This window comes from Motacilla alba, chromosome 3 (assembly GCF_015832195.1).
Source record: "Motacilla alba alba isolate MOTALB_02 chromosome 3, Motacilla_alba_V1.0_pri, whole genome shotgun sequence".
Classification (NCBI taxonomy): domain Eukaryota; kingdom Metazoa; phylum Chordata; class Aves; order Passeriformes; family Motacillidae; genus Motacilla; species Motacilla alba.
This window is the reverse complement of record NC_052018.1, coordinates 97923274-97940953: the sequence shown is the minus strand read 5'-3', so window position 1 is coordinate 97940953 and position 17680 is coordinate 97923274. Positions and strand designations below refer to the sequence as shown.

Sequence of the window (17680 nt, the reverse complement as noted above, 5' to 3'; positions counted from 1 at the left end):
TGAAAATGAGGTCGTTTCTCTCTTTCTTTTCTTCCCCCGTTAAGGATAAATATTTTGCTTCCACTGTAGGAGTCCTGTACCTGCTTTCACAAAGCAAGGAGCCAATGGTGGAGTTTAGAGGGTTGTTGTTTTTTTTTTTTTTAAGAAATGTTTATGATCCGTATAATTCAGTTGCTTCGTTGCGATTGGGATTTTTTTTTTTTGTTAACTCTAGGTCGCTTCTTGTTAAATAGCGCACAAAGCCACCGCTATTAAATTTTAGTGTTATTGCCATAAATCAAAACAACTTTTTATTTACTACTAGAGAAAAGTCAAGCTACAAAGTGTGGCCGAGGTGGCTGTGGGAAATATCCCCAAATCCAGGAATGAGATTAATGCTCATGTTGTTTGTGTCTTTGCAGATGATTCAAGCCATACAAGTATTAAGGTTTCATCTGTTGGAATTAGAGAAGGTAATTTTTGTCTCTCTCTTTCTCTCTCTCTCTTTCTGTCTACCTTCACTCCCCCCCCCCCCCCCCCCCCCCCCCCCCCCCGCCCCAGTCTTTCTCCTCCGTTTCAGTACTGCTGAAGTTCAGGCTTCTGGTAAATTTGCATAAATGTCTTTCTTTCTGGTAATTAGTGTCAAGACCAATCTTGGCGTCCATTTCTCTTCGCAGTTTAATTACAATTTCAGCCTCTAAAACTGAGCTCTTGAACGCCCAGGCCTTGTGTTCATTGTAATACTTTGCTGGCTTTGTATAAATAGTTGCAGTTCTGTGGTGCCGCAGATGAGACTCAAAAGGGTTAGTTCAGTCAAGCCCCTGAAATTGTGATTAAAAAAAATAGATATTGTTTTTTCTTGGTGATGGTGAAGAAGAGACTTTGGTTGCAGTTAGTTGGAAGGGAGAATCTTTTTTATTTTTTTTTAAGAGGCATCTGCGGGTCAGGCTCGGGGCGCGGGTTGTCCTGTAACATTTTGCAGAGACAAAGCAGAGTTGATAGCTCTGTCTGTCTCTTGTTCCTGGGAATATTGTACACCTCTGAGCAGAAGAAAGAGATTGCACCCTGAACACAGGATTATTTTGTTGTCTGTTTTAGAAATCTTAGGAGGAAGAATGCTAATTTCTAAGCAGGCGGTGTCATCCGAGCTCACATTGAATTGGAAGTGCGCTCTGGGTTTCCTGAGGATTTTTTACGTGTCATTGATAGCTGGCCTAGAAGAGAATTCCCTTTCTTCTAAAAATAAACATTTTGAGAGGTTTTTAAATAGTTGAAAAGTTTCTTGTGAGCCTCAGTCACTTTATCTAACCGTAACTGTCAGGTTGTTCTCGTTCTACCAAAATGTGTTAAAATCTGCCCATTAATAAAGGCAGCTCAGGTACAAATGTATCAGAGCAACTGGGGATTTTAGGGCATGGATGCCTATAATGTATTTCAGCACAGTGCTTGTGGATTTTTTTTTTTTAATCCTTTTTTCTGTCCTCATACCCTTTTGGAAAGGGTTTATGATGAAATAACTGGATGAAATTAAATAGTTTACCTTAAATGTCACCCATGCAGGTCACCTCTCTAATGGCCACAGCTCCGGGAGCAGATGAATTTAACACGGGTGTTGAATATGTTGTAGCCTGTGAATCATCTTGTCACTGTCAATTTTCTGGGATATCTCTATTTTGTGAGAAAAGAAAGTTATTCCTAATTCTGGATGCGTCTAGAGGTCTCAGGGGGATAATTGCAGTGTGTTTCCCCTATTTAGGACTTTTGATGTCACAGGGGCGAAGGGGGGAGACTGGTTGCACTTGTCAATTTTACTTACATATTCCTGATTATATTTTCTTACTTTCCCCCCCCCCCCTTCTTTCTTTTTCTTTTTTCTTCTTTCTTTTTTTTTTTTTTTTTTTTTGACCTCTGTCATAATGTAGGTACACGAATTATGTGACAATTTCTGCCACCGGTATATTAGCTGTTTGAAAGGAAAAATGCCTATCGATTTGGTCATAGACGATAGAGAGGGTGGATCAAAATCGGACAGTGAAGACATAACAAGATCAGCAAATCTAACGGATCAGGTATGATCTCGCCAATGTTGCACAATGCTAAAATTTGTATGCAGATCGCTTGCTGGGTCACTACGCCTCCTTTTATTATTTGCATATGATTAAGTCCCTTTTAGATAAATTTCCATCGAAATGAAAATTTTTGAATAATGTGGCTATTATTGCTTCATTAAGGCTTGCTCCCAGATTCGACCTGGCGAGATGAGCTTGTAAAAGCATCGCCTGCAAACTCGACCTGTTTCTTGTCGCTTTTAATTTTTGTCTTTATTTTATTTACCCTTTCCAATAATCGAAGTGGTTATCTGTGAATCACTGGCTTCTTGGTAGCTTAAGGAAGGAAGGGCTGGAGTCGTTGACCAAAATAATAATAAAATCCGAGATAGGTGGTCCAGAGAAGACAGAGAGGGTTTGAAATCTAGCAAATACTGGCTATTTTCTTCCCGTCTCTACGGTTCATTAGTCCGTCTTGTCAGTTTTCCTTGGCCGAACGCTTTTAGACTTGAGTGAACATTGCTTTGTGCACGCCTGCCTGCTGCAAACGCGCCCATTTTATTTTACTTAATAGGAAAAAAAAAAGGAGAAAATAAAATGGGATTCAGGTTTTAAATTCTTTTCCTTGATCTTTTAAGTTTTCAAACCCTTTCTTTAAAGAATAAATATAGTCAAAGCCAAGCCAGCAAAGCCTCGTGTGGCTGTGACGGTTGTCCAGGTTTTGTTTGGGATGGTTCAGACCTTTAATGTCGGCTGCAGCGGGGTAGGAAATGCGGGTGAGCTGAGTCGGGAGAGCTGGCTGTCCCCTCTCCCATCCTTACTCCTTCCAAAGGGTGCAGACTGGGATCCTTGCCTTTTCATGGGAGCTCTTGGGACAAATGCAGAAGGTGCCCAGATCTAAATTAAGCTCCTGGATGATGGTAGTGACTGAGATTTGTCTTTTACTCAAGTTGGGTGAAACGGTGGGGTTTTTGTGGTCCATTTGTTTGCTCTGAAACGAGCGGTAGCAGCACTTTGCCTGCGAGAGAGGGGACCTCAAGCACACGCACAAAAAAGAAATCCCTGGTAAAAGCCCCCAAGTTATTTCTTCTTTTTGATCAGCTACGTAAATATAGTGTTAGGAGTGCTCTGCTCCTGACTCTGGAGGTTTCCTTTTGTTCAAGCAAGGCGCAGCCAAGCAGACCGGAGTCTCCTCAGCTGCTTTGCTGTTATCACTGGCACTATCAGCTGGGAGTTATTTTATAGATCACCGACATAAAGGTGCATTGCATTGCAGTGTGGGCAGTATCTGAAATATTTTCTCCTATCCACCGAAGGCTGTTGGTTTGTGACAAGGGAGGCAGGCTCGAAGGAAGGCATGAACTTTTAGAAAGGGGTTTATGTGCACATAGGTAGGTTGTTTTGAAGGGATTTTTTTTTCCCCACCCGGTTTTGCTGTACAGGAGAAAAGCTTGGCAGAATGGGTGTAGGGTGGTGTGGCAGGGAGGTGCCTGGGCTGGTGAGGATGCTCTGGGGAACCACTGGCCCCACGCAGCACCTTAGAGAGAGGGGAACCCTCCAGCCAGGGTCTAGCTGAGGGAAGCTCAGCTCACTAATGTTGAATAAAAATTGTAATCCAACAAGTCTAACTAGAAAATGGGTTTCTAAAAGCTCTGGAGTGCTGGGTACATAAAGCTATTTGAGCAAATTACAAGAATTGCTCAGGGGCACGAATGAAATCAACACTTTAATTGCCTCCAAAATGAAGATTTATACCCCATTTTCCCAACGAATCATTATTTTATTAAAGTGAAAGCTAAAGAAATGGAACTGCAGTTTTGGGGTTGTTTGGGGTCGGTGTGTTTTTCCACCACCCCGCGCCCCCCTTTTTGTTGCCCGGAGCGCGGACATTGTGCCGTCCCCTCTCCCGCTGCGCGGGCCGGCCGCGCTGGGCCACGGGGCTCGGCCCCGGCACGCCCGGCTTGTGCGAGCGCTACCCCGGCCGCGCCCCGGGGCGCTCCAGCTCCGCTCCGGGCAGCGGGGCGCGCAGCCCCGCACCTACCCGTCCGCACCCGCGGAGCTGCGCGGGGAGCGGGGCTTTTCTTTCCGTGTTGAAGGGAAAAGGTGCAAAAGTGCGCTTTCCCACCCTCCTCTCCCCCGGGCTATGAGGCGGCGGATCAAGCCCAAGGAGCTCGGGCGGGCGGCGCGGAGGTTGCGCGGGGGCGGTTTACCGGGGGATGCGCAGTTCCCCGCGCCCTCCGGTAAACTCCGGAGCCAAACCCAGCCCCGGCGCGGCCGGCAGTATCGGGGCCTTAATGGTTCAATAATAAGGTGTTGAGTGCTGGTCGCCGGGGCGGCTAATTAGGATGTGACTGCGCAGGGCGCGTTTATGGCTGCGCGGTCCTGGGATGCGCCGGGCGCGCAGGGCCGGGCGGTGGGAACGAGGGGCTGGCTCCGGGCGTGGGGTCCCCTGCCTGCCCACGGTTCTGCTTGGGAGAGTAGTAAAAGAGTAAGTATGTAAAAGCTTTTATTATGGATTTAATTACATTTTCTTATATTGTGGTAGTAAAGGTTACAGTTAACAGGGTGTTTTTTTCTTTTAATTTATTGGTTTCCCCTTATTTATTTTTTCCCTAAAGGCCCCTCAAAGCCAGTGCCTTTAAGTCCCCCCAGTTAATAGAAAGCAATGACACTAATGCTAGATTTTGCAAAGTAAAGCCCTATAACACTAACCATTGTTCAGTGATTTAACCAGCTCAGTGGCACTAGGTCACTAAAATAGCATCCTTCTCCTACCGGCTCGACCCCACTGCCTGCCAGGGTGAGACCTGCAGAGTTGGTGTTTACCGTCACAGCTCCACAAGTTAAAGGCAGGAGTCTGGGCTTTTTGCTGGGGAGAGTTGAACTCAAAATTATCCAGACCCCGGGACTTTAAAAAACCTAGCTGAAGAATTGCAGTCGTCCTCAAAAGTTTCAAAATAAACCTTTTTTAATCATTAGCTTTTCAAACATTTGCATGTTTAAATTTTCAGTGTTTGGCAGAGCCCAGAAAGATTTAGAACGCAGCTGTTGTGTGATGTGTTTGGGAAAACTCCCTCTGATTTAAAAAAAAAACCCAAGACTGCCTGTAGTCTGACAGGAGAAATTCAGTTTCGTAGGTAATCCTAAACTGTTACCGTGGGGCCGCTTTTTTGAAGCCACGTTACCTTGGCACTCAGGTGCTCTAGTCTAGTAAAATTCTCCTACAAGAGTGTGTCTACAAAAAAGCCTTTAGAAAGTCCTTTAAGGAAAATATGGTACAAAGTACCCACCACATTCAAGTAAAATGCATTAGCTGCGTAGGATAGATTTTATAGGGACAAAACTGTATTTTTCTTACTGAAAATCAACTTGTTGAGCCCATCCACAGTAGCATTGCTTGACAAAAATTGCGATTTAATAATCCACAAGCACAATTACAGATGCAGAAACTTTTAAACGCAAATCAGTGAAGAGCCAAATTCCTATAGGAGCTATGAGGGAAATGATCAAAAAATGAACATGAAATAAGACTTCCTGCAAGAAGGTCCATATTTCAACATTATTTGACTCCACTGTCAAGGAAATTGTTGAAGGATAGTAAACCGATACTGGAGTCTCAGTCATTTTTGTTACAGTCTTAAATGTTTGCAACTGTGATGTTTTAGATGGCCCTTCTTGGGTGATAATATATCACATATATACACACATATATAATAAAGCAACACCTCTATTTATGTTGCAATAGATTTTATTTTAATGTGTGCAGTTGAGGAGTTGCTCTAACAAAAATGCAGATAGCAGCTTTTTTTTTTTTTAATTGAACAATTACTTAAAATATGTTCTTTACAAAGAAAGAATCATAAACTGGAATCTAATAAAAAACATAGCTGAAAGTGGTAGAGTTGTTCAAGGCATCGACTGGTTACGACTAGACTTAACTTTCCAAATTCTCAAATATATTAGCTATACCTTGTAGCCAATACAACAATAGTGCCTTAGGGAAAAAGTTACTGAGAAATACTATTTCACTTTGGGACTTCTTCACAGGTACTTTCAAACCATATATGGTTTTAAAGATGAGAGCTAAAAATATTGCTGCCTTTAGGATACGTGCTCCCATATTGAAGAAACAGGCATCAAAATAATAGATGTGGTGCAGAGGGTGCAAGGTAGAATTCATTTCTGCATAATAAAAGAGTTACAGCAAAGTATGACTCTGAGGATGACCAATAAAATTATGTTTAAAAGACTTGAAATTTAATTTTCTTCCTCTGACTTTGTCACCTTGAGCCAGTGAATCCTTTTTTTGTTTGTTTTCAAGTAATTTTTATTATTTTTTGCTGTGATATTTAGAAGCTGTTACCATGCCCCTGTTAGGCAGGCTATTTATGTGAAGATAGGATAGATTAATTTCTGTTCCAGACATGTTTTCTTCTGATACATCGTGGCTGAAATTGTATTAGCAAAATAAGATTTTCTTTGCTTCCATTTCTTTAAGTGAGTAAATACATTGTTGTGTAGACATAAGATTGAATATATTTTCTTTAATTTATGATTTCAGTTAATGAATCCTTGGAGTTGGAGTTCGTTTTTTATTTTTTAATCATTCAAGAACCCAAAAGGTGCCTTCCTGAAGTTGCATGATCAGGCATAATTTCCATGTAAAGTTTTCCAAAGTGAAGTTAGCTCTTGTTGTAAAAGATAGTTTAATTCCCAGATTTTTGGGGGAATTCTTTTCAACATCAGACCTGACAGAACTGAGTTTAAACCCCAGTTAACCTCAGAATTGATCCTAAACATTTGCGTGTGTATCCCAAGGCATTCCTGTAAGCCAGAGCTCGCCATGTCTGCATTAGGGACCGTAGATTATTATTTTGGGGCAACTTGGAGGCTTTAAAGTTGTGAAAAAATGAGCTTTACCTTAAGTTTAACCTTTATGGCTGAGGGTTTGAGTTTTTCTATGGCTGCTGGTCCGCAGGTAACAATAAAGGTAATGGGCTCTGCGTGCAGAAGGGTTACTGCAGCCCCGCGTGGGCAATGTTAGACCTTAAAAAAATCAGATTATATTGCTCTCAATCAAAATGAGTAAGTGTACATCGTGCTGATAAATACTACTTCAAAAAGCACTAGAAATCTGACACAGCTTATTTAAATTAGGGAATCTTTCTTTTGTTTTGTTTTGCGTTTCTGCGTTTGGGGTTTTTTGGTCACAAGAGCATGCAGTTAGGATCTATTTTGTGTAATCTAAACAAGTTTAAGAAAATAAAAAGGAGAGTTGTTTCTGGTCAGGAACATTTTTGAAGATTTCTGGAATTGTTTCCTGGTGAGGGTTGTGCGAGAGAAGGAGAGACCGGGGTGTGCTGCAGTGTCACCTCATGTCCTTGGTGTAGCACCTTCTCCACGTGCTCTGTTTCTCAGAGCAGGCTTTGACTTACATGGCGAATTGGGAATAATTAGTTGTTATATTTTCTTTTTTCTGCAGTTGTAGCAATATTTGGAGAGGGGGGTAGCTCTAAAAGAGCACACGTTTTGTGTTTGGCCTTCTTTGAGTGTATTTACACCACTGATTAATGGCTCCATATCTAACCCACCGTTGATACTCTGTGATGCGTCTGAAATACAGCTTCTCCGCAGTTGCTACAGCTCTTCTTTGGCCTGCTTAGTGTGGTTGCCTTTTCAGTTTCACTTATTTTTGCCCTTTGAGATGTAACTTGGAGCATAGGTGAGAGCAGAATCCCATCAGGCCAGTGTCCTCAGGATTTCTTTTTTTTAAATTTAGATGAGATCCCTGGAAAGCTTCAGTCCCTCAGCAGTGGCAGTGGGGGCTTGGTCTCTGTTAGCAGGAGGGCTGCTGGCCCTGGGGAACCCCATTGCCCCTGAGAGCTCAACTCCTTGAGTTGCCTTACTGGTTGCTGCTGTTGTGGGTTAATTTATTTATTTTTGAGAAATATGTATCCAAGACGTAAAGAGCGACGTGGAGATTTCAGGCCTATGTGAGTCATTGTGCGTATGAAAGCAATAGCGCAGGTAGCAAGTGGTTTCTGGGGGTTATTATGTTTTGGAAAAAGGAGTCTGAGATTTGTTGCAGATGTTTGGGGAAATGTTGAAAATTTAAATGTTGGTGAGGTGAATTAAAAAAAAAAAAAGTGGGCTTGCCCTATAGGCAAAGGATTTGTTTGCAATTTAAAAAACAAAAGAGATTTAAGAGCTATAATACAGAGACTGCCATTTTCTTATGAACTTGCAGGGCATAGAGAAGGTAGGATGGATTTTTGCCCAAATTTGGCCTCTTCTATTGGCAACAGGATGGACTCCTGAAAGTTATGGTGGCTTATTATTTTGCAAATGGATTTTATTTTGCAAGCATCTTTAAATCCAGGCCATTGAGGAAATGTTTCCTCCCTGCCCCTGTCAGAGGTTATACGTAAGTCATCCATAAGTTTTGGGGATCAGTAAAGGGATAACTGTGAAAGGCAATGGCCCATAACACATGGGGAGTGGGATGAGTTGATCTAATGTTCCCTGCCTGGCCTCAAAACTCAATGAATCTCTGGGTTTGTCCACACAAGGACACTCAGGAGAGGTAAGACAAATTGATTGGGTGTAAAATTAAAGTGCATTAGTTAAAGTGCATTGGACTATTGTGTGGATGCTCTCATTCAGAAGTAAAGTGGCCTTAGTTCACTTTAGCCTAATCCCCTTTGGAGTAGGCCACTTTTCTTTTGAATGAGAACATCCACATTAACTTTTAGTTAATTCGTCTTTCCCGAGCGTCCTGTCGGCCTCGTGCCCGACGCTCTGGAGAGGTTGGGCCAGCCGGGTGCTGGCTCCCCGCAAGCTTTAGGTAAGCTTTTCATTAGGCATATTTCATCTCCACAGCAGCACTTCACCGCTGGTGCCTTCCATTGCCCCAGCCAGGGCTCCACACTCTCCTCTCTCCTGCTCCCGCAGCTCGACAGCGATGTTGTCATTAACGCTGCCTGGGGAAAAAACTGGAAAGTTTTGTGGTGGCAGGGATTTGGGGAAGGATTGGATGAGGTGGTGGGGACAAGGGCTCAGCCAGGCTGTGTGGCAGGGGGAGGGTGATTTAGGTATTGTGTTTCCCAGGTGAATTTGGCATCGGGCTGACATGCTCCTTAGATAGTTTCTTCACTCTCCAGTGGTAAGTCATTTTTAAAAGACAGTGAAGAAATCTAGATTAACTTTTCTCGGCTGATATTTCCTATAAGAAAGCCAAGATTGAATAATAGCCTGTAGGAGAGCTAGTTTACCTGGTGGGAAAAAAATAATGGTAAGGTAGTTTTGGAGCTGTTTTATATTCTGGCTTGAAGTTCACTGAGCCTGAGTTTCTCTTAGAGATATTTTCAGGTGTCTTCTAGAGCTTATAAGTAACCTATTTATTTACTTTTTACTGACTCAGCCATGTGTGCCTACGCTGTGGCATGTCACACGCTTGCCATTGCTCCTTTCATTCATAATAAAATTTGCAAGGCTTCTTGCATTAGTAAGCAATTTGCTATTGGAGCCTTTCCTAGAAATACAGAATTCTATTTCACCAAAGTATTTTGTTTCCTCTTCAATCAGTACTGAGGTGAGCTGTTTTCTCAAGGACTCTCCAGGCATCTATATGATATTCCTACTTGTGCAGATTATCTCCAAAACTGCATTACCTAGTATCCTGAAGAGCCATTGCAGTAAAATAAAATTCTCTTATTAGCATCACCGGACTTTGAATTTGGCCAGTTATTTTGTTTGCAGCTTGGCTTTCTTTTTCTTCTTTTTTTTTTTTTTTTTGTTTGGGTTTTTTTTTTTTGGTTTTTTTTTGGTTTTGTTTTTGGTTTTTTTGTTTTGTTTTTTATTATAAAGCAAATATGCACCCAGACCTTCTTTGCTGAAGTAAACTGGCCAACAATAAGAGAGGTCATTCTTTATTTGCTTAAAAGAACTGCCTGTTTAACTTCAGAAGTACTGACCCAGAGTAAAGCAACAGCTGATGCCATCACAGGCAGTGTACTGTATTCAAACAGCTGTACAAAATGCAAAGCTGCAGTATTAATCCTGCCATTCACAGTTTATTTAAGTTTTTCAAGCTTCTCTCCTATGGGCATGGCATCAATGCCTAATTATGCCTCCATTAGGGTTACTGGGCCCTTAATACAGAAAATTATTGTATTTAAACTTTGGAAAGCTACATCGATGTAATGTAAGAGTCTTGCAGCTGGCACACATTCAGGGAAGGCACACTTTACCTTGTAATTTTCTTTTCATTCATTTGGCCTTTTGGTTTTGGTCCAGTTTTGTTGCTGAGGTCAGACCATTGCTGGTGTTTTTAACACTGGCTTTAAATAGCTCCATTTAAGTCTGTGTAGCTCTCAGGAGAAGGGAGGGTAAGAGCAGATTAAAATCCCGTGGCTTTGTTGGGGTGCTGGGCTACAAGTGTCTGTGCAAATAGAAATGGTAGAACCTATTGTCTCATGGGTGTTTTGGCCTGCACTGAACCTGGGCCAGCTCTGTCAGTGCAAGCAGGGTTTGATCTGTGGACAATAAATTCTTGACCCTTGGTTGGGCTGGTGGTACCTGTTGCTTTGGGGTGGGGTGTGCAGGGAAGCTCCTGGCCTCAGCTGGGATATTGCCTGCTTGCTGGTGCTCAGCAGTAACCTAAGGCATGTGCTCTCGCATGGAGGTCAGTGGCTGCTTACTGATATTTGGATTTATCTGGTGAGGTTAGTATTAACCATGGCCAACTCCTTGCTAGAAGCCTTGGGAGGACACAAACACTGCAGGCTCAGTAAGAGGCACTTTGGTTTCAGGCTTGAACCAGTATAGAGTACTCCTCTTCTTGGGTTGCAGTCACAGAGATACTTTGGTTTCCAAGCTCCTACACTCGCACCTGCATCATGGAGTTACCTTGCATAGGTAGAATTGGCCAAATTTTTTGGTGAGGGGAATGTCCCAGTGGCTTGTGATTTATACATTTTCTCTTGTGTACTGTTGTGCAGTGTTACGAGGGAGTAGTGTCACTGCTGTGTTGTGGTGATGGGTACAGCCATGTCACCAGGAGGTAATTTGAAGTCACAGCTTCACTCTCCCCTTTGCTCATGTTCACACAGGCATTTTGGGCAGCACTTGACATGGACAGGGGTTCCCTATCTGAGTGGCACCGCTGGGCATCACTGTGACAGGAGGGTGACAGGGAGAGAAGCCTTTCGAACATGTGTGAGTCGGTGGCAGGCAGCTTCCCGTCATTTCCTGATATTCACATGGATGCTTGGGATGAAATTCTCATGTGCACTGGTGGCAGCTTAGGCACTATGCTTGAGCATAGTTCCCTCCTTTACCCCTCTCTGCCTGGAGGATTTTGCAGCTGTGTTACCCCTGGAGGCTCCTGGCCCTTCTCCTTGTTGTGCAACCAGTTTTACTGGCGTGGCTTCCACCTACTGTGGGAGCGTTGTGCTTTCCCCATGTCTGTGAGGCTCGTGGCAGTGTTTCGTGGCACAGCTATGTAGAAAAAGCAGGGTATGTACAGACGTGTCTTGCTACATTAATCTAACTCCTGTGAGGGATCTCTTTTTCATTACTATTTTCTGTAAAGCCAGAGTGATGGTATGCACATGACTAGTACGTGCAGGGGGATTAATTTTGTTCTTAAATGCACATGTGCGCGTCAAGCCGACGTTTGGCCCTCAGTGACAAGTGTTTGAGAGATCCTTTGGGTGAGAAGTGATATAGCAATGCTGGAGGGGCAGGGGTGGGGAATGCTCTTCTGCGGACAGTGTGAGGCAGGAGGGGAGATGCGAATTCTCAGGTCTGTCCCTGAGGTTCTGGAGCGAGACGATTAGGTGCTTGTGAGCTGAGATTTTCTTCTCCTTTTCCCTTATTGTCAGGTAGGGTTGATATCTTAATTTATATGTCATCTAGTGATAGCAAGGTATATATAGAAGATATTTAAGAATGAGCTGTGATATGTTATAGTAATTATATCACTCTGTGGATAATTTGAAGAACATGTTGCCAAGAAAGTAAAATGTTTCTGTTTGGTGTCATAGGAAAGTACAATGCTGAATGGGAAGGCTGATGGTAAACTTTGCTTTTGGTGGCTTTATGCTTTGGTTTTAGCCTCTTCTGCTATTTTCCACTAATTACCATTTTAAAAAAGTATTTAAAGGAGGAAGGGGATAAACTGAAGCTCTGGATGGAATAGGTAGCAGTGCTGTTGGTGTCTTCTGCAGAAAGAGCAGAGCTGTGGGGTGGACTGGAAACAGTTGTGAGGTGGTGGCCTGTCCGGAAGTCTGCCTGTCCCAAGGTCTGCCTGGCCTGAGGCACGGATCCATGTGGGGCTATGCCATGAGCCCTATGCTGCTACAGGCACCACTGGGTACTCCCAAAGCTCCCTGGGAGGTGCAGTGTGACCACACAGACCTCTCAGCCCAACATTTTTGTGTGACTCTGGCAGCTAGCTGTGCTTCCAAGCTGCCCCTCAATGAGCGGGTGGAGGCGTCAGGGAGCCACGGCCACCTCAGCCTGGCAAACCACCCCTGGAGCTCACCGGCCTCTCTCTCCCACAGTGGGGGCTCGGTGTATTTTGTGGCCACTGGCTCACTGGCATGTGGCTTGCAGAGCCGAGCTATGCGGCCGCTTCTGCTGCGCTGCACATTTGGCTTGTTGTGAAATGGGAGAAAGTCGAGGAACTGCTCTGCGGACGGGTTTGGCCATGAGCGTTGGAAAATGTGAATCACGGGGATTCCAGTTTTAAGCCTTCTAGAGATAACGGGCAGCACGTACTGGAGTGCGTGACTTGCAGAGGGCCTTAAAAAACAAGGCGGTGCCCTCAAGATTAAGCAAACATTTTATAATCAGGAACACATTTTATACCCAACACAGGCTTTTCAGGTATCACATCCATCCAGACAGAAAGGTGTAGCTGGAGCAAAGCTAATTATACTGCAATTTAATTTTGGTGTTGAACAACAATGCAAGGCGAGCGGGCTCTTGAATACTACGAACAATGTGCCGTAATCGAAATATGCTGACTCCGAATGGCGTCTGTTGTCAGTTAGCTAAAAAAACCATTTGATATTTGTGACACAAGCTCAGGATTTTTGCTTGTGATGGAGCTGGAATTAAGCATGGCTGTTGCAGAGCAAGGGCTGTGCTTGTGCTTTCCCCTCCCTAAGAAGCCCCACTTGGGCTGATGGGATGTTGGAAATCAGAGCCACCATTTAAATAACGCAAAAAAATTTGCAGCGGGTGCCCCAATGGGTTAATTTTTGTCTTCCCGAAAGGTATCATCCCTAAAAATGTGTAAGGGGAATGCTTAGATTTTGCTGTAAGCAAACCTTTTCTGAGTCCAGATATTCAGGGTGAAGAGCACATCTTTCTGCAGCACTGATTCCCACTGAGGCTGCCTGCTGGGACCCTGGTGGGACAGAAGGGACAGGGTGGGAAAAGTTGAGGTTGAGGCCACCCTCCTGCCCAAGTCTGTCTGGGTAGGCCAGTTTTGGGACCTCAGCCAGTCATTTGACAGCCTATGCTGTCTCATTTGTACCTGAGCATCTGGTAGATCCCCTTCTAAATTACTCTTAACGCATAAACGCAATAAAGGGAAGGGATGGCAGGCTCTCATTTTCAGGCTAAATGGCAAGACGCTTTTCCTGTTTACACCTTTGGAGGAATCACTACATGAAATATTGAACAGGAAACTCTTACTTGTCTCTGAAGACCTTTTTCCTGGTCTAGAAAGATGTGGAAAATTCTCCAGACTTATTAAATGTAGTAGGAGCCAAGGAGGACTAACACACCTCAAGGACTTGCACACCAGGTTTCTGGATATAGCGGTATTGTTTGGGGCTGACTTTGTGCATGTTTCTTCATGATATGTAAGGTTAAAAAAAATATATCTGTGTGGAGCAGTGATTTTTATCTCCTGACTGCAAGCTGTGTTTCCTTGTGTCAGAAAAGGGCCAGGGATTAATGCTATCTAGTGATATGTCTCTTATCGAAGGGAGTTGCTCTCAATGTAGGGTTGCTCTAAATAGAAAGTACTAGTCAATGTTTGTTGTATGGGAGACAAAAACCCTGCATCACCATCAGCTGGCTCAGTTAACCTGGCTGGGCAGGCAGTGTTTACTGTTGAGCTGGGATTAAAAAAACAAAAAGAGCAATGTTAAGGTCCACTGTGATTGAGGCTGTTGCTGTTTAGGTGTCCATCAAGGCTACAATGTGCAGCAATCTCCAGTGCAAGAAGCAAACCCTGAAGTCTACGTGTCTAAAAGCTGTTTGCTTTTGGTATTGCCAGAAATTTTCTTGGGTGCTTTTAGAGCCCTTTCTCAAAGAAAAGTCCATCTGCCCATGCTGTCCCCCCTGGGAGAACCTTGGAGATGACTTCTCAAGTGCAGCAGGTTTGATTTCAGCATAGGCAGAAGGTGTTGGAGCTGTGCTTCTGACAGAATGCAGCCCAGGCTAGGGGGGTGCTCTGCATAGCTGTGAACACATGCAGCCCTGTGTGCACACACAAACATGCACAAATGGGTTTTTTAAAAATCTTGTCCCTGCAGAGTTGACAGGGCTTTGCTGCCTTCTGGAAGAGAAGAGCTGTGGTTTTTCTCCTTCCTCTGTGTCTTTATGTCTCGCCCAGTCTTGATGATCTCCATTTCATTCTCCCGTATTTTTTGTGGTTTATGTTTGCTGCTTCTGATTATTATTTTCCTTTGGAAAAGCACTATCACCCTGTCCTTTTGCACTTGCTTTTTCCATTCATCCTGTTTAGGACTATCAGGCCCTTTCTTTCCTCTCCCTGCCGTGGTCTCTTTTCCTCCATGCTTTCAGGGTAAGGAGAGAGTCAGAAGGCTGTGCTGTGTTAGAGATGCCTCCCTGGGTACACAGTTGGTGTCATGCACCCCACACCTGGGTAGCGTCAGCACTGAGGCATGACAGCAGAGCCAATGGAGAGTACTGGTGCTGTTGGGTGGATGTTGGTTTGGTGACCTAAGACAGTGTGCAGTATTAGTTGTGCCTCCGGTCCCTTCAGGTAAAATCCTGGCCTTGTGAAATCAGTGGCAAAAGTCCTGTTTATTTCCAGTTTTCTGTCCTCTCTGGTATTCACATTGATACCCACTCTCAATCCTTTTATCTATTTGTCTCCCGTGTTGCATGCATAAAGACAGCTTATATCTTATTTTTCCTATGCAGCTGTGAAGAGTTAGAGAAGAGTCTTACCCTCACTTGCAATAAGGGGAAACTAAAGATAGAAAGCTTATGACTTTTCTGGGGCTAGGAAGGGAATCCAGGTCAGGGCTGAGACTTCCATGCGGAGTTTTTTCTGCTTTTTCGTTCGCCAGGCCTTGCCTTCTCTAACGCTGCAAAGGCTTCCATCTGTGCACAAGTCACCCTCACTGTTCTGCTTAGTTGAAGGCAGAGTTATCGCCTGCCTGTCATTTCAACGACCTTATTTCTCTAGAAATTTCCCTTATTTCCCTTGGAACACTGTTTTTTCCATCTGAAGCAAATATTTGCGCTTTTGCTCATGTTCTATTAAAAATAACTCACCTTTGAATCAAAGCTGCGTGAAGCAGATTATAAAAGAGGTGTTGGCATTAAAAAAGCATCTATTTTTTAGCATTTTGAAGTTTCTACATGTACAGTTTATTCTGACCCCCTTAGTTTTGGTTGTATTGGGTATGATGTCCCCAATTGGTTTTGACAGGCTGGAAGGTGGGGTTGCTATCAGCCTTGGTTAGTCCCACTAGGCGATGTTCAGATGGCAAAGCAAGTGGGTTCTCTCAGAAACTGAAGTTAGTCATGAGTCTGGATTTCATGGTCCTCAAAATCCCAAACTGGTCTAGTGGAAGGTGTCCTTGCCCACGGCAAGAGGTTAGAACTAAATGATCTTTAAGGTCCCTTCCAGCCTGAACCATTCCCTAATTCTATATTTGTATAAACAATAGTGTTAAATCTAGGAAATATATGGCATTATATTTTCTGTATTATAAAGGTATATTTTTACTCCTCGATACCAATTTGTATTTTTCTTCCCAATTAAGAGAAAAATCTAAAGGTTTCTTATGTGCTGGATGGGGAACAGGCTACCTGTGGATTCTTATTAGCCATTCCCTGCAGAAGTGAAGAGGGATAAGACTTGTGGATTGCTAGGATCAGGTCTGTCTATCATGCAGTTGTAGCTCTAGTATCCATCCTATGGATTATACACTTAAGATATTAAGCAGCGTATTGAATGTTTTGCCCAGGAGAGCTTGGGGACATCACTATGGCAAACAACCAGAAGGATAAACTATGTAAAAAGTAAATCCTTGCTAAATAGGTGGGTTATGTTTGTAGGAGGAGATGGATGCCATAACTTAATGAATCAGCCCCCACTTTTTGCTTCAAGTTCTTGTCTGTACTGAGCACAGTTATTTCCCAACATGGTGGGTCACTACCCTCAACCTCATGCAGCTGAAAATTTTTAAAAGGTAGGATTTAAGAAAATCAGAAGAACACTTCAAACATAGCACATTACTTTTTTTCGTGATAAGTATTTCATTTAGAAAAGAAAATAAGATAAAACTTCAGAACAAGAACAATAAGCCCAAATTATGGTGACAAATTGCTGGCAGCAGGTCTGTTCCTCCAGGGCAAGGGAATGAAAGATTATACCTGCAGCCAATTCTCTGGTAGCCTGGAGGAGTGAAAGTTTGTTCAACAGGTAAAGGAATTAGATGTTCCCCATCTCCAGTTGTTACACAAACACAAATGAGCCCACAAGAGGGCTGTGCTCACAAAACTTTTGAGTAAATATATATCAAAAGATGCTGAGTACAATTTTTATCACCTGTAATAGAAAGCCATTTCTTTTGTTCATGTACTTATGGCCAAACCTTTGGTTCCTTGGCCGGAAGCTGTTCTTTCCCTTTCATAGTTTGGTGCTGAAAAAAAACCCAATTTTATTTTTGAATATAAGCAGAAAGCAATGGTTTCTCCCATTTTGTGTTAGTGTTAACTTGTGTTAGCTAATAATGCTAACTAATCCAGCTGTTCCTGGATTGGAATAATAAGTATATGTAATGATATTTATATACTGTGCAAAATATCCAATTTAACCATTAGCCAAATAATTTCGGCTGTAGCTTTATTGTTTATAAAGGCTTGATGTTCGCCATGGTACAAGTCAATAACTGCTTTGGAGGCCTCAATCAAATGTGCTCCTCCTTTTGATGGAGCAGTTGCACTGGGACTTTCTGGGGCTTGTGCTTTTCAGCCCAGCATATCCCCCAAGTGGATGATGCACCTCATAATGGTCACAGGAGGCAATTGGTGCTTCTGGAATTGTTTAAATACACAATTTTTTGTTATTTCCTTTCCTTCTTTTTCTTCCTTTCTTTTTTTTCCCCCCTGCTTATACCAGAGTATTTCACAACCTTCAGAACCAAAACAAAGGTCAGGAAATGTATTTTAAATGCCATGACTTAAGATAAAACGTGTTGTAGAAGGTCTTTTGCCCTTAAAGTGGTGCAGCATTAGGGCACCTGAATCCTCTATTATTTTAAATCAGTCATGCGACCATGACTCTAATCAGTCACTAGCCAGACCATGGTTTTGGCACTAGAAGCTATTGACCAACAAGAAAGGCAGTGGTGCAAAACCGGTTTAAATCATGG

General features: G+C 43.2%; 1 protein-coding gene across 7 annotated transcripts in view; it reads left to right on the top strand.

Moving 5' to 3' along the window:
- The window catches only part of MEIS1 (Meis homeobox 1), a 107861-nt gene that overhangs the window by 6020 nt on the left and 84161 nt on the right, over positions 1–17680 (top strand). For all 7 annotated transcript variants that reach the window (XM_038133796.1, XM_038133793.1, XM_038133794.1 and 4 more), the window contains 2 exons: positions 402–452; positions 1902–2048. In XM_038133796.1, the coding sequence (XP_037989724.1) occupies positions 402–452; positions 1902–2048 (198 nt within the window). The remainder of the gene's footprint in view (positions 1–401; positions 453–1901; positions 2049–17680) is intronic.